Here is a 23893-nt window from a genome sequence, read left to right on the forward strand (position 1 = left end):
ACATCAACAATTACTGAGATACTAGTCTACCAGATTTACACAGAGACAGTGAAACCCGCTATACTAAATTTCAGTGTGAGACAAACTTAAATTCTGCACTGATGAATTGCCAGATTCCCTCGAAATCCAAAACTGGAGTATTGGACTTTTTAACCTGCTGGGTCTATATTGCTTGCCATGGTAATCCCCTGGAATAATGTGTTTTATTTTGGCCAAATACGTAGGGAAGATGGTGTGTGGGCCTCTGTGTGTGGGAAGGAGGGCTGATTCAGAGGCAGAAAAGACCAACATGGAGGATGGTCACAGGTCACCTTGAGAAATGATCAGAACCTCTTCCTACCATCTACTATATATAGACCACCATCTATACAGGTAAAGAGTTGGCCCGGTCATATATGCTGGTTTTCTAAAATCACACAAAGAAGCAAGGTGTGTAGTGCTTCAGATGTATGTAACTGTTTATTACAGAACAACCAAAAATAGTATTACATCATATTCAAGTCAAGTCACTTTTATTTATATAGTGCATTTTTGTATGCACAGAGTGCAACCCAAAGCGCTCCAGTTAACGTATTCGATCAATTAACACAACAGTAAGGAGTTGTTCTAAGACTAAAGACTAGTGAGCTAAAAGGCATGATCATTTAGCTTGAAAGTTAACCTACTACCCGAGCCCTTATAAGACATTCTCTGCTGCTACGGAGCAGGTAGTTCTGTGGCATAAATTCCCATAGTTACCAAGCACGTTAACCTCATTAATGGAACGGAATTCTCACTGAAATTAGCGAGACTTATCGAAATAAGCGAGGTTTGGCCATTAGCGAGGTTGATGGAATACCCCCTGGTTTCCTCTCATGTGTAATTGGTGTCTTTTGGTAATGTGCTGTGAAAACTTTTGCTGTGGAAAAAAAAATTCTAAAAAAATGTAGTTTGAGCTTTGTGGCATACTGTATGTGGGACATCAGTGTCTGTGTTACAGTTAGTTTGAGGTCATGAGGACAACTGGTCAGGGAGCATAATGGATTTATATTGAAAAATGCTAGAAAATAAAAACACCAACAAAATAAAAAACGGCGGAAGGTAGCCTCCACCCTGCATTGTTGTTTGGATGTTAAATTGATGTTGAATGTTAAACCAACTTTACCGTGGTGCATCTTAAGGCAACGATGACTAAATTTGTTTGCATATGATTTTATATCTATATTATATATTACATTAAATTCACAGTGGACTTACACAAAGACATGCATCTGTGATACTGGCTAACCAACCAACAGGTTGACTCATGTTGACTTGTGTCCCACAAGCTAGATCCCACAAAGACCTCAAGTGCACACAAAAAGTCAAGTCTGCATGACAAGCAAGAGCCTGAAACTTAAGTAGATACTGTTAATCCTGTAATGTAACTTTTAGGCTTTTGATTAAAGAGAAGACAGATCTGAGCACTTGATCAGTGTTAAATATTAAGATAATAAATAAATGTTAAGATAAATACTGATAGTTGCAAATGCCCTCTGCAGCTTGTTTTTGCATGATTGCATTGTGTAACACATCGCAATGGCCTTCTGAGCTTTTTATAGGCATGAGGGGGCTTTATATACACTTGGATTTTCAGCTGAAATGAAAATATCACTCGTTTAGCTAATCTGAGTGAGAAGATGATGGCGCAACAGCTCTGAATCACCACTTCTCTGAGGTCTTGCAATACTTTGTTCCCTTTTGGCAGCCACAGTTTCAACTGGTGGAAGGAGTACACAACTAATGGGGTTCACAGCATGTCCCCTGGCTAGGGCCATCGCGTGAGACACGAAGCATGACATGACCACAGAAGACCGCAGGCCTTGTGAAGGTCTCCCCACTCTGACTTATGACAGGCAGGCATCAATAGCCAGACGTAACTTTTTTTCAAGATTGTCATGCCAATGTGGTCGGAAAGTACATTAACAGCATGTTCAGATGGTAAATGTATATTATGTGCATACTCGTGCAACTCGTGAACTACCTTTTGCAATGCAACCAAAGTCCTATTCTTTCTTTTAAAGTATTTAAGTAGAGTCACTCTGCAAAATGGCATTAAACGGAGTGGCCCCCGGAGTTTGCTCGCAGCCAAAGGCTGTGTGGAGACGGTGATGAAGTTTTAGATGCGCAAGAGGAAGGTGCAGTGGCTGGATGCCTGGGCTAAGAGTCAGACAGAATTTGGGACAGTGCTGTAGTCTCGTGGTGCAGGGGTTCTTACTCACGTAGCACGCGCCAAGGGACGGCCTTCCCCCAAATTCAGGAAGTTGGGGCTGTTCAAAGAGCACCAGCTGCCCTTATATGGCTGTGGAAGGCAGAGAGGAACTCGGCACAGGAGTTGGGTTTGTTTATGTATTTATTTTTCTCCCGCTCAGACACCTGTGAAGGGGAAGAACGCGCTCAAAATAAATCAAGTCACTTTGGGACGGGATTTGTGATCTGTAACACTCAACATCCTTTTTTCCTCCTGAGAATCTAATTTTAAGTAATGTCAACAGAGGACATGAAAGGTTCAAGGAAGGCGATTATTTCTAGCAAAGAAGCCTGTGCAACACAAACACACACACATTGATTTATACTTCCTTTTATATTTTATTTTTTATTTGTAATCAAAAATAAACATTGTAGTATATGATGGCATATATTTGAAGTAAAAGTAAACAAAACAACAAAAAAGAAACCTTTGCTAGAGCAGGCAAATGTTCATGAACTATGTCAACCATTCCATTTCAGTAAGTGGGGGATGTGGTGATTTAAAGACATAAAAAACTTAACCAAAGGAGAGCCAAAGTTAAAAAATTAGCAGCAGGAGCGCTTTCAGTCTGGTAAGGCCATATCCATCATAGGCTGAGAGAAAGATCCAGAACAAGAGCAATCTGAAGAATGAGCGAGAGAAATGTAGATATGGACCTGTGAGTGCAGGTTTTTGTTCTATAGGCACAGCAGTCCACAGCACGCCAACCGACATGCAAAACCGCTCATCTGCCCATGCAGTTAAACAAGTCTGTGATAGTGATCTGCTTGCTGCTCTTCTTCAGCGGGGTGGCAGCAGAGTTGGCAGCAGCTGTGGGGGTGGTGGTGGTGGCGGAGTTGGCAGACGTGCTCCCAGCAGCTGCAGTGGCAGCAGGAGGGGCAGACTGCCTTCTCTTGGCCGTCTTGCCCTGGTCAGCCTGGGGTCGCCTCCGACTTCCCGCCGCCTGGACCTTTGTCTGAGACGGCGAGGAGTGGGTGACGTTGGGCGTCAGTGGTGTGGCCTCTTCGTCGTTGCCGCCGCCGCCGTCCCCAGCTCTCCCTGTGGCAGCTGAGCGTCGCGGGGTCTTCTGGCGCAACTCGTAGGGGTCGGTGGAGCTCTTGCTGCGGTCGGTGGCGCGGCTGCGCTCCTCGCGGTCCATCTCGCGCTGCAGCCGCAGGGCCAGCTGCCGGTCCTCCTCCTCCTGCCGCCGGCGCTCCTGCAGCTCCTCCTCCTGCCGTGACAGCTGCTGCAGCAGGCTGGGTCCCAGGGCCGCCACCGAGGGGGCCCCACAGGACCGTTTGGGGGTCAACGTCGCCGCGGCACCTTCGCCCTCCGCCTCCTCCATCACCCGGCTCTTCCTCTTGGCCGAGGCCGACGAGGTGCTCCTTTCGGGGCTTGTGGCGTCTAAGACCTCAAAGTCGTTGGAGGAGGAGAACGAGGAAGAGACGGAAGAAGGGGAGCAGGGTGAAGAGGAGACGTGGTCGGGGAAATGCCCACTGCTATGGGCTGACGGGCCGTAGTAGTCCAGAGTGGGCAGGGAGTGGCTGACCGAGGAATCGCTCCGCTGAGGTGACAGCATGGACAGCCCGAGGTTCCGGATGTTCTCCTGAAAGGGACAGTGGTTTAGGGGTTAGGTCAAGGGAGGCTCTCTGCCATTTTCACATATTTCTGTTAGCAGACTATACTTGCACAGTAAGATCACATTAAATTGATAAGATCATGTTTAGCACAACAGTCATCTAGCAAACAGAAAGAAAAAGACCCACCTTGTTGGCCAACAGGCTTGACGATGGACTGGAATCTGAGGCATTACCATTTTTGCTTCGGACTGGACCAAAAAACCTGGTGAACACAAAACACCCAACTAAGTTCAACTGCACGACAAGCTTCTTTCCATGAATCTGTTCCATTAAATCTATTTCATTCTGGTAAATGTAACCAAAAACAGGGTGCGGCAGAGCAATCACATTTCACACATTTCAAAAAAAAGAAATGGAGAAATAGCTAAGAAAAATACACACAACAGAAATGCAGAACTGATAAATGTGCTTTTACCAGTAGGTCATCCTTTCAATTATTTCCATAGTCTATTAATGTTTTTATTATGTCCTGATTGTTTGATGAATAAAATGTCAAAAGACTGAAAAAATGGTGATCAGGGTTTCCCAAAGCCCAAGATTATGTCAAAATCATGATTAGATTAGCGTATTTTCCGGACTATAAGTCGCACTTTTTTTCATAGTTTGGCTGGTCCTGCACACACACGCACGCAGCCCCTTTCTGAGCTAGAGGCTGAAGCAATAACCTAGTTTTAAACACAATTGTTGCTGCCAGGCATCACCCTACAAATTTTATAAAAGAAAAGTAAATCATTCATAATTTATAAAATAATTAAATGTAGTCTATCTTAGACCTCTTTGGCTATATGGAATAAGGTTTCCCTTGCAGCAAAGCACACGTTCCATGAATGAATGAAAGCGGATGCCTTATCTCGCAATAAGCGGATGGAAATCCCGACACTCTTTTATACATGAAACTTAATGAACCATTGCCATTGATAGCCTACCGGTATGCCGCTCCTATTACGAAAAGTAACGCAAGTAAAAACGCAAGAAATAAAGGCCTATAGCTGACTCCAATAGCCTACAAGCCATGGTCCAAATAAAGGTGCTGTGCTTTGCCCAGCCATAATTTGAGGATTTACGATAGTCTGTCCCCTAAACATTCCTCACCTGTTATCTAGACATGCATGAAAACATTTGAAAACAAAACTCACTGCCATGTAATATTTGATCGCCGTTTTGCTACTAATTATCCTTCACGTGAATATGCACAGAAAGTGAAAGTAGGCCTACTATGCTCTCCGTGTCTGTAGCTGTCTGTTCACGTCTGCAATCGATCACGGTATAACGTTCCTCAAATGGAGAACACATCCATGTTCTCTCGCGTTATATTATATGCGGTCATGCATCTGTGTTTGCAAATTCCCGGAGCGACTTATAGTCCGGAAAACACGGTAAGTATTTGTATTAGTAAAGCAGAAAATATTCAAGATTTTGATGAAGCTGCAATCAGAGAACTTTGAGGAATTTTTTCTTAAAAACATGGCGAGTTTACAACTTATCAATTAATTGTCACAGCCGCAGTATCAAGTATTATGAGTGTTATTAAGTATTATTATGACCGCCGCGCAGCGAAGCGGTCATAATAATACGGTCATTTAGGTTTAGTCAGATTTTTCGCATGTCCAAATTTCTTTTTCGCATGTCCAAATTTCAGTCAAGGATTCCCGGGACACTGTAAGACCGGGGTACACGAAACTTGGTGGGCGTGTAACCCCACATGGATAGCATGGAACCATTGTTTTTTCGTTTTGATCTGTAGCCCCCTTGCTGGACTGGACCCCCCGGAAGGAGGGTAGGGCAGATACAGTTTTCTGTGAATATCTCAAGAACCGTAGGGTTTAGGAGGACCATTTTTTTTGTATGTTGATCTCAAGGGGATATGTCAACCCATTCCATAACCACTCATTTCATGTATAGCGCCACCTAGTTAAACACAAAATAGTAAAAATGAGGTGTTGTAATCGCAGGTATCTGTGACCTAAAACAAAACAAAAACAGCACGAAATTGGAAGTGTAGGATCAGTTTCTGTGAATATCTCAAGAACCGTAGGGCTTTTTTTTGTATGTTGGTCTTAAGGGGACATGTCAACCCATCCCATTACCACTTATTTCATGTATAGCGCCACCTAGTTATTCGTTTTCCGTGAATATCTTGAGAACCGTAGGGCCTAGGATGACCAATTTTTTCCGTATGCCTCTAGGGGTCATCTTAACCCATTCTATGTGCACACATGTGCATAAACAGATACACACGCACACACATACATTCACAGTAATCATACGTATGACACATACTCACACAGTAGACATATGTACGCATGCATGCACATGCACAAACACAGGCACACACACACAAGCACGCACACAAACACACACACACACACATAAACATAAACATGTACACGCACACAAGAATTTCTCAGAACAGGCAAGATGGGGGTGGGGTTGTATAAAATAAATTTTACAAGTGAAATCTATGAACTAATCATGTTTTGGTACTTGTTGTCTAGCAGATACCAGTGAGAATTGAGTGTGGATAATGCAATTTAGTGAGACAGAATCATATAGGCCTTTCAGCGTGATTTATTTTTGTGGAAAAAATGTGCTGGACTGGGCGGCGGTCATATTTTGTACCGCTCTGCGGTACATCTAGTTTCATGCTAAGTTTGACACTGCTGACGGTCACCACCCATAGTACGAAACAGAAAGTGACCAGAACAGTGTCACAGACTGTGTAATGGACTCAGATGATTCACAGAACCACAAACCCACTGGTCAGGGTGAGAGCATATGGTTGTGGATCAGAGGGATGGTTTGCATCACAATCGGTCTATGTTCAGATTTGCTCGTTGTTTTGTTTTCATTTTTGTTTTCAAGTTTTGCAGATGAAGGAAGAAACAACAGTTTCCCTTTCACGTTAGCTATGTGGCCATGTACCAAACTCTCCTTATTCAGTAAAACCGGTTTTCCATTCGGTCATCTTTAAATCAAATTCTGTGACTTACTGGAAGCCAATGCAGGGAATTAAGTATTGGGGTTATGTGGTTTTGTATCACTTGCAATGAAAGAAATTAGAGTTATTGATCATATATTAAGATAAATAAAAATCTAGCTGGTTACCCTTTGCTCTCTGGTCAGATCATTTTGACTCAATTTAATAAGAGTTTGACTTATTTTAAGGCAATTAAATTAAAACAACAACTAAAAACAATGTTTTGCTTAACGCTCCAACGGCAGCCAAATTTGCTTGTTTTCATGATGAGACGCCTTAAAATAAGTCAAACTGTTAATAAAATTCTTCTTCCACAAAAGCTTAAAATATATGATGAATAACACTTGGTTAGATAAGCAGCTTTTGCAGAGTGGAATTGTTTGGTCCTTTTCTAGGAATCAAGGATGATTTACAGAACCCATTAGTCAGGGTGAGAGCATATGGTTGTGATCAGGCCAAACTCAGTCTTTGTGGTTCGTGGCTGGCACATGCCCATTACATCAGTGGTCCTTCATTTTCAAACGGTCATCTTACATAGCAAGTATTATGAGAAATATGAACGTGGGTCAGGTCAGGTGTATGGTACCACCAATGACATGCTCAGTGGTTGACCATAGCGCTTCGGCTGTCGGGGAATGCGAGGGCGGTGACCTTGTAAGAACCATATATAGACATCCCAATACTTATTCAATAACGATACAAGGATACAAGGATACAAGGAAGTTTATTGTCACATGCATATAGTTACTGGAAGTAAGAAATGCAGTGAAATTATGTCTGGTGTCAGCCTATTTGTGCATTAATGGGGGGGGGGGTAAAAGTGCAGTAGAAGAGGGGTTTAGTAGATTAAGTGGCAAGGGCTGCATAAAAAAAGGTGGGGGAGGATTGGGATTGGGTGGGGGGCACCAACAAGGAGCACCCAAGAGCAACAGGGGCAAGGAAAAACTCCCTTACCAAGGAAAAAACCTTGGGCAGATCCACGGCTCAAGGCCGTACGAGGCCGTACTTCGGAAGTCGCCGTCACACAACTAAACTTGGAAGTGAAAAGTTTCACTTCATGGCTCGTGGACTGCACAAGCTGCTACCCACAGCATGAGATCTCCTCTCTCTTTGATAATCTCCATCAATGTATAATGATGATGAATGATTATGATCTCAAATCCTCAACCATACAAGCCTGTTCTGCACCAACCTGGCAAAGCAGCTAGACTGACATTAAATGACTGATATTGAATGATACAACAGTCCAAAGTTAATAATTCTGAAACTGAAAATAAGAAATAGGACATGCTGAATCAGACAGTTCCAGGCAATTCCCTAAATTCCTTGAATACAATTGTATTGCCAAATGACATGATTAAAATGAGAAATCCTCTGGCATATTTTGTGACCGCTTTTACAGTTAGTGTATTTCACATACTTCTCGAACAGAAAATATACGTAGCATGGAGTGACCCCCACCCTTTGGGCCAAACACTAGGGCATCCGGGGGCCCCCCCGGAAGAAAATGTTGAAAAATAACCCCTTAAATGATGACGTCTGATGACTTTTATGGTAAGTATTGATACATTGAAATACATGTATTACAAACATTTTAGCATATTACAATATAGCCTAAAAGTCCTAAAGAAAACTAATTTATAATAGAGCAAAGTAACCTAGGCCTATACAAGACTAATCCAAATATGGCTGAAATATAGGTCATCATGATAATTTTGTCATCAGTGACACAGAACCATGGATTTTTTTCCATTTATAACATGTTTTGTTTATAACTTAAATCAACATAAAGTTAAAATGTTGACTAAATTATTTACTATAGGCCTACTTGATGATATATAGCCCTGCCCCCTTAGTCCTCTTTTACTACGTACAAAATAGTGAATCATGTGATAGGCCTACTGATATTGATGCTGATTGAAGAGGTTGCAACTTGAAGGTTGTTGATATTTCAGTTTCAAAGAAAATCAAATTACACCACTCCCTCTCCTCCCAAAGTAACACTGTAGGTCCTACACCTCTCCTCCTAAAATAAATAGTAGGCTCTAACTGTTTTATGCTACTGGGCCAGGATTGTGTAGGCTACAACACTAGTTTTACAAGCGCACACAATAAATGGAGAGCTAGGGTTAAAATGTACACTGCACCTTTAAATAGGTGACTTTTTATCAATCAGCACAATGCTACAGTAGACTATTTCCACCTAATATTCAGCTCAATATTATGTGCAAGACTAATGTTTACTAAGCATGCCAAAGCTTTGATCTCTTAGCACTGTCACCATAATGTTACGTTTTCTCATGGTGAGAAGGCCATCCCGAAATATGTTTTAGATGATATGGGGCGCAAGGTTCACGGAGGTGAACGGCTGGACAAACGTGAAATGACGAGGTGTTAACTAAACAATTTGGTAGGCCTAAGGTAGACAGGCTTTGTGGTTAAAACTATGAAAACCAGTAACGTTAGGCCAGTCTGTCACAGCGAACTTCAAGCACAGAAGCTTGCACGCGCAAAAATTAAAATTTAATATCAGCATCACGAGATTGCGATCATTATCGGAAAATCTTGACACGCGATACAAAGCCAAAACGAGAGAAAAAAAAAAAATAAATAAATAAATTTGTTGACCTTTACCATTTCATGGCTTCTGCTCAGAAACTAGTTCGCCACACACACTGAACTTGAATCAAGCATTCTTCAGAATGCAGCTGATCAACCTGTCTACTTTCACTTTCAATGAAATCCACTACTGAACAGACAAGGCTACTTTTGGCGTGATATTCTGAAAGATGTGAAGCACAAACCCGTCGTCATTGTCAGCAGCCTGTTATACATAGCAATGGTCTGTGTACAGAAATATAGCCAACCTCTGATTAAAAAAAAAAAATCAGCGAATTTATACGAATTGCGTGGGAAAAAAAAAAATCACACCCCTGCTGGTTATATTTGATTGACTGAAAGCAAACCAAATGAAATATGTTGACATTTTGGTACTCATGTCATACTTTGTGCCAGGATTATGGTCAGAGAGCACAGGTGAGCAGCAGAAAGACTTCAGCATTACAGTGCCCTTCCAGTTCTATAGATTTAAAACATTTAAAACCGCTCAAGACCTTTTGACAAAAGCGCTTAGCAAATTATTCAGCTTCCGAGTCATACACTTCTGCACTGCAAATGGACAGTGCAAAATTTTCCACAATCTTGAAAGGAATAAAAGTGAACAACTGTTCATGTTCCTATACTCACTTCTGTATGTCTCCGGCTGAAGGTTTCTTCTTCTGTGGTGGGGAAATCTCAATAGGTCGAGAGCTCACCTGAGAGTTTGTGTCGGAATTCTACCGAGACAAAAATACAAAAGAACAACCATCATATGAAATTCAGTCCAATTACATTAATTAGTAGCATCCTAAAAAAAGGTACTCTATAGCTTAGACATAACCAGCATTTTACAGAACTGAAAACAAACAGGTCCTCTGCCAATACCATGTTCCTGCTGTTGATTAGGCAAGGCATTTTTATTTATACAGTATAGTGCATTTCATACACAGGGGCAAGTCAATGTGTTTTACATAAACAAAAGCAAAGAATAGTTAAAAAAATAAAACAATAAACGCATAAAAGGGTAACGGATTGAAAAAAAGTACATAAAATAGAATAATAAAAGACATGAACACATCGACATCTGATAAACAGGAAGTGCATCAGTTAGCAGAGAGCATCTAATTTGAAACCAAAGCTTAGCCACATAGCAAATAAAAGATGCTTCACCATGTTCAGATCCGACAGCAGTTTTTAATCAACCAATATTTCTGTGACGTGAGTGGTCTGAAAGCGCTAACACTCTGTAAAGCGCCATGAAACGTGTAATATTTTGGCGCTCTAGAAGTGATATTAAATTAAATTGAAATCGAAAGGTGTGTACTGAAGTCTGTCTGACAGGAGGTCCCGTTTAGTGATTTAGAAACAAGCAGTGGTGGTCCTTTATGATGCCAGATGGATGAAGAAGCCTAGGCTCCGAGATCTGTACACAAAAACAATTTCCACCAACAAGGGTTGGCAACCCGTCAAAGACAAAATAAAGTGTTTCAACCAATAACCGACGAGATACGCGTTTAGGAGAGTTTTAATTGCACGACAGAGAGGGGGCGGGAGTAGCGAGCTAGCTCTGTTTTGTTTGAACATCCAACAGAAGTGACGTATCCCCGCTATCGCTGATACAACCTTTAACATAGAGGGTATACAACGTTGGTCTATTTTATAAGGCCATTTACAATCCTATAATTTGGCTCGGAAATCAAATGGCCCATTTTACAGCTATCTAGCACCCTCTAATGGTTATCTGGCAGTGCACCCATATGAATAATTAAGTGAGCTTTAAGGCCTGAGTGTACTGCTATAGATTAGGTGTGTAAGAAAATATCGATAATATTGAATATAGCAATATTTTACTGTATATTTTAATATAATACTGTATCGATTTTCAAAAACATAAGACTTTTTTTTTTTATTAATGTTCATATGCAGGCACATAATTGCCTTTCCGTGCTGCAGCCAAATTTTGTTTCCGTACGGATCTTGACTATTGCCTGTATGAAAGTGGATGTGTAGTGCACAAGAACACACAAACACAAAAAGACAAAGCAACAAAGAAGCTAATTCCTAAGTATGATTTGGACAATTGATAACTGTATCTGTGAATCCAACTCAAAGTTTGACACTGTTTTCAAAGTCCAATAACACTAGGACTGTTGCTAGGTTACGGAGACGCTGGCGAGACACGGCGCTCCGTCTGGCATCATGTTTTTGTTTGTTTTTATGTAATGTTCGTAATTTTATGTAATGTTCTGTTATTTTTTTTGTATTTATTTGTCAAGTTAAATGTTTTCACCTTTTATTTACGTTATTTTCGATAGTTTTGTGTTATTCTTGGTCCTTTTTTCTGGCTGATAACTACGTTAGTTTCTATTCTACTGGGCTGATGAGCTTGCCTTGACTAGCAGTCCCTCTTCCATCTGACGCTGCACATCCTCTGTCTGGACTCGTCTGGACGGAAAGATTGCTCAGGGCAATGGCCCTACTCTGCGAGAGATCTGCAGCTGCCACGACCACCGAGCTGCGGCTGACCTGCGAGCTGCCATAACGTTAACGTATAGCCTCTGATGCTGGGTGCCTGCAGTCTGGATTGAGTGCTGACGTGGGGAGCTCTGATGGCGACGTCGGGAGCCATGAAGCAACAAACGGTCCTTGCTAAAGCCACCGAGCTGCTGATCAGTAGGAGGATCGCCCATCATGACTTCAGACTGTTGTTCTTCCGGTGCTCTGCTCTCCAGATTGCCGGTAAATTCTCTGAGTTGGTCAGTGAAAGAACTTTGTTGGTCTTGCATTGGCAGTTTTACACGGGTCATCACTGCCCTTTGGACTTTTTCAGCCGGTTGGAAATTGGACTAATTTTAACATGATTATTATTATTTTATTTATTTATTTTCAATTTGCTGTGTTGTCTATCTTGTATGTCTTAGTGTCACGGGAACGCTGGCGACTACGCCGCTCCGTCCAGCATCTTTTGTGTTTGTTATTTTTAAATGTGGTGTCATGTGGTGTCAACGCTGGCGACTACGCCGCTCCGTCTGGCATTTTTTGTCTTATTGTCTTTTGTTTTTTGTCAATGTCTTGTATGTGGAGCGCTTTGGGTTGCACTTTGTGCATGTTAAATGCGGTATACTAAATAAAACTGACTTGACTTGTATCTGAACTGAGGCAGGTGTCATTTAAAACCTAAGTGCTACAACTGCCATGTTCATGTAGTGTTCTAGGTGTCCACTAAGTGCCGTGGGATGAGTTGAAGCTCACCAGCTCCTGACTGATCTGCCTGGCCAGCCACTCGTCCTTCTGCTCGTTCTCCTCTTGCCTTCTCCTCTCCTCGGCCAGCCGCTGCTCGTCCTCGGCCAGCAGGCGCTGGATGTACTCTTCACTGGCCCGCCGCTCGGCCTCCTCCAGGGCTCGTCTCTCCTTCTCCACCTGGGGACACAAAGCGCACGCTTCAACTTTATCTGACCTCTCCTCTACTCAGCGACTTTCAATAATGGCCACCTTAACAGGTCTCTCTTGCTCTCTCTCTGATTTGTTATTTATTATTTTTTTACATGGTGCCATCAAGTGAACCAGCCTGCATTTCCACCATTTCCTGAAGCATTTTTGTTTCAAAATGCTCCGAACAGTTCAAATGTTGGTTCTCGAATGGGAACGGAACTAGTTCTCTGTCGGTGGAAAAGGGCCATCACAGGTGTTCTCAAAAAGGGTGTGTGTAGGCATGTCATGTGAAAATGATCCACTCTGCACGTGACCTTCGTTCATGAGTCATTTCTTGAACATAAGATCCCTTACCTTGCTGACCTCATCTTCATACTCCCTTCGCAGTTCTCCAGGCTGGCACACTTTGGGTGTTGCTATTAGTACTGTGGGCAACAAGCAGGTCAGAGAGAAGAGTCATGATAAGTTAAATAAAGAGCAGCTGCAACTCAAGTCACACATGCATCAGTTGAGCATATGTAAAAAGAGATAAACCTTAAGATAGTGGTAGAGAAAAAGGACATAATTAGATGTAATATAGAATGAGCCGTATCATTACTTATGATCATTAAGGGTCGTTCACACCAGGAACGTTTACGGCATGAACGCTCTACTGAATATAAATTACAATGTCCACACAAACTATAACTACAATGGAATGAAGAATGATATTGTTGGGGATCGCTTTCTGATAATTTTAATACTGATAACGATAAAATGTTATACATCAAATTTTAGCCATCACATCCATCATCACAAGGAGGGACTTTCCTTATCGTTGGTCAGTGTGGACGCTTTTATCGTTGTAGTCAAGTTATGTTTATAGTTATCGTTCCTGGTGTGAAAGACCCTATACTAGGAACCATTGCAGTATTATTACTCACACCCATCTGTACATTCTCGTTTTTTGTTTCAGGTATTACTAAAACATCTAATTTAGCATTTACGTCCCATGTCCTCACACACTTCAGTTCATGATAACAATTTTATGTCCTCGTTTCACATATTGAAAATAGCACTTGTTGCATATGGACCAATAAGAGGATCATCACATTAAATTGAGCCACCTACAGGTTGAATAGTCATCCTCTTGTCCACTTAGTCTTCTCTGACACTGCTCAGGAAAGGCGTTCTGTATGCGTTGCCACAGGTCCACGTTTACCAGGGTATTTTTCCTGTTGTTAAGTCTGGCCCAAGTAGAAACACGCTTGCGGCAAAGTGGGCAGCACATGTTGGACTTGTCCACCGTTTCCAGAAAGCAGGACTTGCAGAAGGTATGAGTGCAGGGAAGGGTCACTGGCTCCAAGAAGATCTCCAGACAGACAGGGCAAAGGCAATCTGACCTAGATAATCCGCCAGCGCCCTCCTCTGGTACTGCAATCTCCACTTCAGACACGGGCGGCATCCCTCCGCTTTTTATAAACAACTCCACGATACGCGCTACAGCAAGACACGTCGGTCTCTTTAACTATCCCATTGGAAAACCTGACGAGAGACAGACAATTTAAGTTCACGGGACAGCAACATAAATGTTGATAACCCAAACAACTGACCGTCTCATGTCTATTCACAACAGCGTGCGTGTAACGTCAGCGAACATTAGCTTCTAGGCTTCCAGGAACATGATGGAAACGCACACTTCTGTTAACATATATTAGAACATGACTCATTTAAATGGCCATGGAACTGACATAAGGCATAACGTTAGCCTAAGTGACCAAACACTTGCTTTACGTGAACATCCAGGCTCTAACGTTAGAGAGACCCTGATAGCCTGCTAGCTAACGTTAACTAGTTTTGCTAAACAAATTAGCCGTTGGTAATGTCTTCAGCCTATAGGTCAAATCCAGACAATTACATCGTGTACAATATCTTACTAAACTATAATGGAAAATCGACTAATATTTCGACAAAAGACTTATTCGAAAAAATAAAGCAGAATTACTTGATGGACACAGCTAAGTTAACGTTAGCATGTTTTGGAATTTGTATTGATAGGCTAGCTAACATTAAGTTAAAGCAACGATCACATCGATACTTTCATAACAACACTGAACAATTTAACATAAGTTCAGAGAAAACAATAGATACCTTCTCACGACCCACAGGGAAAATTCCCGGGTAAATAACTGCTCATTTATTGCTCTTCATGTCTTCTCCACGAACTGGAGAAGCCCGCGTCAGAGAATGCCCGCGTCATTGAATATTTCACTTCCGGGTCAGAATGACAGCAATGTATCAAATGTATGATTAGGTAAGTATGTAACTGGTGAATAATTTGAGGCAACTGGAGTGGAAGTAACCAATATTAATGCATCTTTGTAAGACGATACAACGCTATTACATGTATGAGTTTTGAGTTATTTGTCTAAAATCTGTGTTTATTAGAACACACAAATGTTTTCTGGCAGATACTAGTGATTTGCAGTTGTTTGGTCATTTGATGAGGTACAAAAATGCTGTTCAAATTTAGGCAACACAGCGTGTAGCCTATCCAACAATACATTGTATTATACATAGTGTAGGCTACCTATGTGACTTCTCTGTCTTTATACTGACATTATTTCAAATAAACAAAGCTATGTTGATTAGCCTGGGAATATTATTTCAGTTGATGGTTAATTTGTGAAATAGCCTAGTTATAAGCCTTTGCGCATATGCAAATGTTTTAAAAGAAAACTGTATCTTAGCCACATGCGGAAATAATTGAGAGTCCACACACTCTTTACATGGCTGTTTTTTTTTTTATTTTTGCCCACATTTTGAATCTATTATACTAGAATAACAAAATGTGTATCCCAAAGGTACCACATTATACCATTATACTGGCATTGTTTGGCATATTGCTTCACAACAACAACAAGAAAAAAGAAGACACATAGCATAAATTGATGTTAGTAGAGCCACATTTTGTTGTTTGTTTTTTTCCCCAAAACTTTTGAAAACGGCAAAACACATCATAAATTAATAAATTAATTCACAAGCAATCCACAGTTGGATAGAAATGCTTTACAGTAGTAGCAATAAAACAGGTAAAAATGTACACTGCTTAAAAGTCAATTCAGTAAAAGGCTTGCAACAGATTTTTTCTTAAAATCTTGCCAAGACAGCCAGTCTCAACACACTATATCATACAATATATCCTAACACAACACATACACAATTCATTCACTTACAAGAACTCTCTTGAAACAACAAATTACATACCAAGGTATTCTTAGAGTGGATATTAAGTAAAATACTTAAGTCCCGCTCACTGTTTTTCATAAATTACAGTCTGTAAAGGTCCATCAGTGCAATTCTACTACATATTCTGTATTCTGGGGGCTAGCCATAGAACCAGTAGTGATGGTGAACTCTCTGAAAACACCCAGCTGATCAATCCTGGAGATAATAGATGTTTCTATTTGGCTCAGCAGAGTTTGCTTCATATTCATTGACTGTCTTACAATATGTCGCTAAACTTCAAAACAATTGATTCCTCTACCGACTCGACTATCCTGATTGGATAATTATAAACCATTTGGAAGGTCGAGTCCACTCTCATCTACTGGATCTGATCGAAATTAAAATCTAATTGAGTCATCTTTGCTAGCAATTACACTGAATTAGTTGAGTTAAGACTATCACTATTATTACCATATAACATATTGGATTGTATTTCCCTGGTTTTCAAGATTTTCAACATTCCTACAATTCAGAAATGGATTGCAATCAATAGTCTGTTTGAACAACACTGACTAAAGCTCTTGAAGACTGTAACACATCTCAAAGTTGGAGAAGTTGGCATCTAAAAGTCCATTGAAGGGCATTTGAGCTTGAACTTCTAGAAGTAATGTCATATTTCACACCTCACCTTCTCCATTACAGCTCTATGACCTATCTTGCATCATCTGAATGACCAGCTGTAGTCACAGTAATCACATTAATGTATAGTAAACAGAAATCCAGGTTGGCTGGCCTTATACTTCAGGGAGGGCCAGAGGCTTAAGGAAGTACGTCTGTTTCATTAATTTGCCATATTCTAGTGTCTGTAGCAGTGGCAATGATGTTTAAAAAATGCACTGCAAGGCACATGAAGCGATTTCCAGTGGACAAAACAATCTCTTAGCCTTAGCGGCTGGCTGTGTTTATCCACATGGACCCATACAGCTATCACTCCTCGCTGACTCCATCACCAATCACTCCAGGCTGACAGAATGTTAAGAAAAAAACATCAACAAAAACAAAAAAAAAATGGAAATAATAAGAAGGAATGCATATACCCGTGACTCCTGTGAAATAAATTGCAATTTTACAGTGAATATATCACATGTTATAACAGCCATTTTGCCACAGATTTATTCAGACTATATCTACATGGCTTCACGAGAGGAGAGCAATGGCACACACTCATGCTGGATGCATTTCCTGGTGGGACTCTGCATGCTTGCCATTATACGCGGTTTATATACTGTTGGGATGGCACTGTGAACCAGATGGTCGAGCTGTTCACTGTAGGAGATTAGATAGGCATTAGTTGGTTTGTCTGCATGACATCATTTAACCAGAAATCCACCTGCTCCCAACAAACTGGGAGGTGAGTTGTTTATAAACAGGTGACTGAATTTATTGACATTGACAGGAATGGCACAATTGAAACCTACAAACCATTGTGCGTCTTGCACTCTCACAGACATAAAGGTCTTAAACTGAGCTCAAGATGTAGACTGAGTCTAGCTGTACAGATATTGTATGAATAAGGGGTCGATTTGGGAGAAACATCAGCCATTCTGAATTATTGCTGAAGCTTCAAACTGAGCGACTCAACCTTAAGGCTGGAGTTGTTGTTTTACTTTTCGGTTGCTAGGGTAACCTGTAAGGCTGTGGATAACTAAACTGGGAGCCCTTGGGTGAGACACGCTTCTTGCCCAGGCTTTACAAAGCTCAGCTACAGTGGCTGACTGTGGAGAAAACCCAATAGACGAGTGTTCTTTAAACCAAAACATGAATGTATCTTGGCATTCTTGCTGAGTCACATGTTCAATAAAACAGAGACAAAAGTAATTACACTCGCCTCTCGACCCTTTTCAGATCAATGTGCTCTGTCAAATGGCAATGCGATTTGACTGGCACACCATCAATATAAACCTCCTTGACACAGGGAAAAGGAGGTCTCTATATGATGTGCTGAGCTAAGCTTCTGTCATTATTATTGATGCTTTAGAATAAATATATATTTCTCCAATGCAGGCATGATGTGTCGCTTTCCTCTGCAGAGGCTGTGGTATTGACTGTGTGCTGCGTTTGCAGAGTGGTTCTTTGCTTTAGAAATGCTCATGGAAGCTGAGGGCAAACTCAGCTCTTGACAGGCCAAAAGGGATGAGGGTCGTTTGCACTGGTCCATCATTCACTGTTCGTGCTGTTCCCTTGCCTCGCTGTCAGACTTCTAGTGCAGAGGCCTTTGCAAAAGTGTGTCCAACCACACGAAACGAGAAGATGAGGAAGAGGGGGAAGGAAGAAGAAAACATTGAACTGTTAGCTATGGCTTTGAGTCTAGTCAGTTTATGTGTCAACATCAACATCAACCTGGATGTTTTCATTTCTCCAACTTCTCCTCTCTCTCTCTCTCTTTCTCTCTCACATGGATCCTGCTGTCCCAGCAACAGTGTTTTTTTGTGAAATGGTGTCGTCGGAAGAGGAGGAGGAGGAGGAGGAGGAGGAGGAGTGGTGTGGGGGGAAGGCATGCTGTATCCCGCGGCTCTGCAGGTCTGGTGTGCACGCAGGGCTACTGTCAGGACTTGACCCCTTTGGTGGGTTCTGTGGACTGCCGGACGTCTGTCCACTCCTGCATTGTGTTCTGGAGTGCCTGGGTCTTCTCTTTGTCCACCTGGACATAGTCCACCTTCTCATCAGATGTGACAGAGGAGGTAGAGGGCTGGGAGGAGAAATAGAGAACAAAAGGCACTAATGAATGTGACGATTACATTTGGCCTCATTTCTAATGGAGAACTAAGACCTTAGAGATATCGCTGGCAATAATCCTGACCTCAATTAATCGGTAATCTGACAGTATATGGAAATATGAAGTCTATGACCTGGTGACTTGGAGATAACAAGTTAATTTGAATTTAAATTCAGACTTCTGCCTATGTCTCAATCTCTCTCTGCTGTTGGACTACTACTAACATTAGACCTACAAAGCCAATAATGCAATTACAAATCTCATCAGCTACATCTCTTTAAAAATGTACTCTCCTCTGTATTTGTCCTTTCAATATGTATGTGTGCACTATATACACCCTGACCCTCACTAGTGCGTCTATGGATTTACTTCCTCTATTACAGTGGGGAATTCTCCTGGGCATTCAGCCTCTTTAGAAATTCCCCCAAATGCATGAATAAATTCATATTAAGCTACATTATTTTTTCTCACTTCTTTTCTCTCTCGACTCTTGGGAAATCTGTGATGGGAATTTGCTGCTGTTTCTGTATTTCTTTGGTCTCTATCACAATGCTGGTTGTACTCATTTCTCCAAGGATATTAGGTATGCATTGAAAACAAACATGCTGTAATACACTACACAACTACTGTGTTGCAGGTTCTACCTTTCGGTGTGGGCTGGGGGACCCAGGCTGGAAGTCCAGAGCCAGGTAGTCTACATTCCCACACTTCCTAGCGGCAGGACTGCTGGTACCACTCACTGCTGGTGAGGTAGATGCTGGGTTTTGCTGAGGAAGAGGAGGAGACCGTGAGGGAACGTGTGTGTATGTGTGTGTGTGTGTATATGTATGTGTGTGTGTTTTTTTTGGTGTGTGTTTGAATGGGGGAGAGGAGAGGCTTGTGAAGAAGGCATACGTTTTCATTTGCATTCAGAATGTAAACATGAGGGTTGTTTTTGCTTTTGCACGTGAATGTCTTTATTCATATTTGTCCAAGATAAACATTCTTGCACAAGAAAAAAAGCGAAGAGAAAAAATCCCCAACATGAATCTCAATCTGTCTCCGAGCCCCACACATATGTTACTATGTTGCTTACTGGGCTGTTAAATTGCTACCGCATCAGCAGACAAATACATAAACAATACACAAACAAACATTACATTCCCACCACCAGCCCACCAGCTTTGGGGAATGTGAATAATAGGGTAAACACAGAACAAAATATGGCTATTAGGAAGCGTCTATAGACACAAGTTTATGCAAGCAAATGTGAGGGATCTCTCACTGTGTCAAGCAAACATGTTCTAATGTGATGCAACCACATGCAGGATTGGTAGTAAGATGAGTGTGTGTGTGCGTGTGTGTGTGTGTGTGAAGGTGGTCCTCACCATGGCCACGTAGTTCTCCTCACTGTCTGCGGAATCAGTGCTGGTGATGCTCTGAGTGGAGATGGGCCGACAGTGCTGAGAGGACATGGAGTTCATCGCAGGCCTGACACACACACACACACACACACACACAGACACACACACACACACACACACACACACACACACACAGACAGACACAGACACACACACACACACACACACACACACACACACACAGACACAGATACAGACACACACACACAACGAGAGAGAGAGAGACAACAGTGGCAATTAGACAGCACAGAATGAGTCAAAAACAGGAACTTCCTACAGGAAGAAACACCAAGGACAGAACCCAAGTACAGTTCCCTCCTCTGCTCTGATGTCGATCTATTTCTGTACATACATTCACTACAACATTCAACAACATTCATGTTGTCATTTATTAATATGTTTTGACCAAAGCATGTATTTTCTTCTCTTTAAAGTGCATTCATGAGTAGGCTACCAAGGTGCTTACATTGGTCTGGTCCAGGACATGGTGACGGGACTCTTGAAGGGCAGCTCATCGATGATGCCATTGCTCCTCAGATCCAGAGGTGTTGGCTTTGCTGCTCGGACAGACAGAAAAAAGACAGAATTGATCAATGAGATGGTGTCTCCTGAGCCACTGGAGCCAACGATAGCCAATCACGTCGAACGATTCCTGTGTCTGCACGGAATGTTCCAGCACACACTCACAGGTGCCCGACTCACTCTTCCTGTTGGGCTTGAGGTTGCGGTTGATGGGAGGCGGCGTGACGTCGCTCAGGCGGCCCGGCCGGTGGGAGAGGGACGCCGTGCTGCCCTTCCTGGCCGGCAGCGTGGCCGAGAACCCGGGGAAGTCGAAGTGGTGCGGCCCAGGGCTCATGGGGATGTAGATGTTCTTGGGGCTGTCGGCCTGGCTGGCGTTGAGCGGGGACGAGCTGGGGTTCATAGGCACGTAGTTGTCCTCCGAGTTGCCGCTGTCGGAGCGCGTTAGAGGCGCTTTCGCTCGCTAGGGGGGAACAGATCACGGAAAAATTAGTGAGCTCGCTTCTGGGCAGGCATTCAAGATACAACATTAATAGTGATGATGTAGCATGCAGATGGACTCAGTGCACTTAATGCTTGGTTAAACTCACTGTTTAAATCATTACAACAGAACAACATGGAGGGACACCAGCCAACAAAGAAATAACAGAGTGGACCAGCTCTTTTTATCAGTAAGACCAGAATATAATTGTCCACTCCACTCTGAAATCCAACCATTCATCCACATTAGTGGGGTAGGATATCAAATGAAGTGCTTTGAGTTACACTGGGAGTTATGCACGCATGAGTGAACAGGCATAGGATGAAGAGCTGTTGCCCCAGCATCTGCTCCTGATGATGATGATGATGAGGATGATGATGATGTCTAGTGACATACCAGATAGGAGCTGAAGCCATCATTGACAGATTCCACGGACTGGCCTCCTGAGTTATTGAAGTAGATGGGCCGTTGGTGACTGTTAGTCTCAAAGGAAGAACCTGAGAGGAGAGAGAGAGACATAAAGAGAAATGAAAAAGAGAAAGAGATGAAGAGAGAGAGAGAACCAACCATGATTGAGCCACCCACCAACTCATTCTGGAGTTCAGTTAAAAGTAATTCTAAACCCAGGAACTAAAAGGAGCCCCCTCAGGGCAAAAGTCTAAGGAGGAAAGAACACAATGACAACAAAGAGAACAAGGTCAGAGTCTTGTGACCAGGGCTGGAATTCTGGCCATGGCAGGTTCCTGCGTGGTGCATTCCTGCATAAATTTTAATGCTGAAACCAACCCCTGTGAAAGAGAACAACCGGAGCTGGTCAGTCGTTACATAAAACGCCTCAATGCTTCCTAATAGGCCTTTCTGGGGATGAAGGAGGGAGAAAGAGAGAGAGAGAAAAAAAAACAGACCCCCCACCCCCCCCAAAACAGACACTCAGGTGTAGGAACAGACTGCCGCCAGGGTAGACGTGGGTCAAAAGGTGACCTCGCGGCTGGTGCCCCACCGGCCACCAGGGGGAGGGAGTGCAAACAGAGCCTGCTGTTTTCCTCTCTCTTTCTTTCTCTCTCTCTCTCTCCCTCTCTCTCTCTCTCTCCCCTGGCTTTTTTTTTTTGCTTATCAGCCTGGAACGAGACATTCTGGTGCTGCTGCTGCCGGCTCGGCTTGAATTTCATTAGCCTCCCAGCAGAGCGACGTCTGCCAGATTGCCCCTTTGTTTTTTTCTCATCAGTAGCTACTGTGAGAGAGAAGAAGGAGGGAGGGAGGGAGGGAGAGAGAAAGGATATGTTAAAAAGATAAAGGTAGAGAAACAGAGAGAGGAAGGGAGAGAGAGAAATGAGTGAGAGTAAAAGAAACAGAGTGGGAAAAACAGAGTCGGAGAAAGAGAGGATATGTTGAAATAATAGACAGAGGAACAGAAAGCAAGAGAAGTAGAGAGAGAGGGAGAGAGAGAGGGAGGGAGAGAGAGAGAGATAGAGAGATGTGGAGAGGAGTAAAAGAGAGGGAAGGAGAGTAATGTGCTCCACAATGGAACAACATGTTTTCCACTGTGGACGGGCCAGGGCCAGTCGCCGCCCGAGGATTTTGAGGATTCCAAGGATGAGGAAACTATCTGCCCTGGCTCACAACAACAAGACAGGAGGGTCCCTAATGAGGAAATGTTCCTCAACAAGAGAGCTGGGCCAGAGGAACCGAGGAAGCCTCTGCCCTGCATTATACATGCAACATGTTCTGCCTACGGAACCTCCACTATGGGAGGGGGGATGTAAGAACCTGTTTACATAGACGTTTTGAATGTGTGATTTTATGTGTCTGTGTGTGTGTGTATACACACATGTTTGTGTGTGTGTGTGTATGTGTGTGCGTGTGTGTAGCTTTGCACCTTTGTATGTGTGTATGTGCCTGTGTTTACACACTATAAGATCTCAAACCCACCTCGATGTAGCCTGATGTTCTCCACCGCGGGCAGCGTGTTCCTCCGAGGAATCACCGACACAGTGGTGGCCGCCATCTCTCCGTTGTGGCCCCCAAGCGACTGCGGGCTCCCCCAGCGTGTGTCCGAGCCCTGGCTGCCCCCGGGCTTGGGGGGCCTGGGTGGGGGCCCAGCTCCAGCCGAGGCGGCCTCCGTACCCGAACCGGAGGGCAGCGCGTTGTGGTTCTTGTCAAAGGCGCGCGGCGTCTGGTAGAAGGAGCCCGGCGGCGTGGGCAGCCGGTCGTAGTTGTCCGGCAGCGCCCGGTCATTGGTCAGCGGCGCGTTGCATGGCGTCTTGTAGGCGTACACCTCCTCGGCACCGTCCAGCTCCAGCTCGGAGAAGCCCAGGCCGCCGTGGTGGGCCGACCCCTCCGAGCTGTAGCCCCTGGGGAGGACGTAGCAGGAGGAGGCCTCGCGCGGAGAGCCCGCCCTGGAGGAGGACGGGAGGGCCTGGCCCTGCTGCGGCCCCGCCTGCTGGTTCTGGTTCTGTCGGCTGGGCTTGGGGAGGCTGTAGAAGCCCTGGAGCTGAGAGCCCATGCCGTTGAGGCAGTGGGAGAAGCCGTGGGTGAGCTTCTGCACGGCCGAGTCGCTGCCCATCAGCAGGCTGCTGCGCGTCGCCTGGGAGAAGCTAGCACTCCTGCAAAAA

At 43.3% G+C, this 23893-nt stretch overlaps 2 protein-coding genes across 2 annotated transcripts in view; both read right to left on the reverse strand.

The window, feature by feature from the left end:
- Positions 1–2587: 2587 nt before the first annotated feature.
- Positions 2588–15151, reverse strand: rnf168 (ring finger protein 168). Its single transcript, XM_048265382.1, has 7 exons — positions 15026–15151; positions 14006–14419; positions 13250–13320; positions 12716–12883; positions 10112–10200; positions 4015–4090; positions 2588–3854 (listed from the first exon to the last, which is right to left on the reverse strand). The coding sequence occupies exons 2-7, from the start codon at positions 14337–14339 to the stop codon at positions 2994–2996; spliced, it is 1599 nt and encodes a 532-aa protein (XP_048121339.1). The 5' UTR covers positions 14340–14419; positions 15026–15151; the 3' UTR covers positions 2588–2993.
- Positions 15152–15670: 519 nt separating this feature from the next.
- gab2 (GRB2-associated binding protein 2) overlaps positions 15671–23893 on the reverse strand; it is a 50597-nt gene continuing 42374 nt past the window's right edge. The window contains 7 exon segments of the mRNA XM_048264585.1: positions 15671–18851; positions 19523–19645; positions 20246–20348; positions 20748–20838; positions 20969–21263; positions 21678–21778; positions 23211–23884. Coding sequence (XP_048120542.1) covers positions 18708–18851; positions 19523–19645; positions 20246–20348; positions 20748–20838; positions 20969–21263; positions 21678–21778; positions 23211–23884 — 1531 coding nt within the window. The 3' untranslated portion in view covers positions 15671–18707.

This window comes from Alosa alosa, chromosome 15, assembly GCF_017589495.1.
Source record: "Alosa alosa isolate M-15738 ecotype Scorff River chromosome 15, AALO_Geno_1.1, whole genome shotgun sequence".
NCBI lineage: Eukaryota > Metazoa > Chordata > Actinopteri > Clupeiformes > Clupeidae > Alosa > Alosa alosa.

Excerpts from the sequence above, each read along its gene's own strand:
- rnf168 (XM_048265382.1), bottom strand. The coding sequence starts at position 14,339 with ATGCCGCCCGTGTCTGAAGTGGAGATTGCAGTACCAGAGGAGGGCGCT. Across the intron at positions 10,201-12,715 it reads GGCAGATCAGTCAGGAGCTG|AATTCCGACACAAACTCTCA; the intron begins GTGAGCTTCAAC and ends TTGTCTCGGTAG. Across the intron at positions 3,855-4,014 it reads CAAGCCTGTTGGCCAACAAG|GAGAACATCCGGAACCTCGG; the intron begins GTGGGTCTTTTT and ends TGTCCCTTTCAG.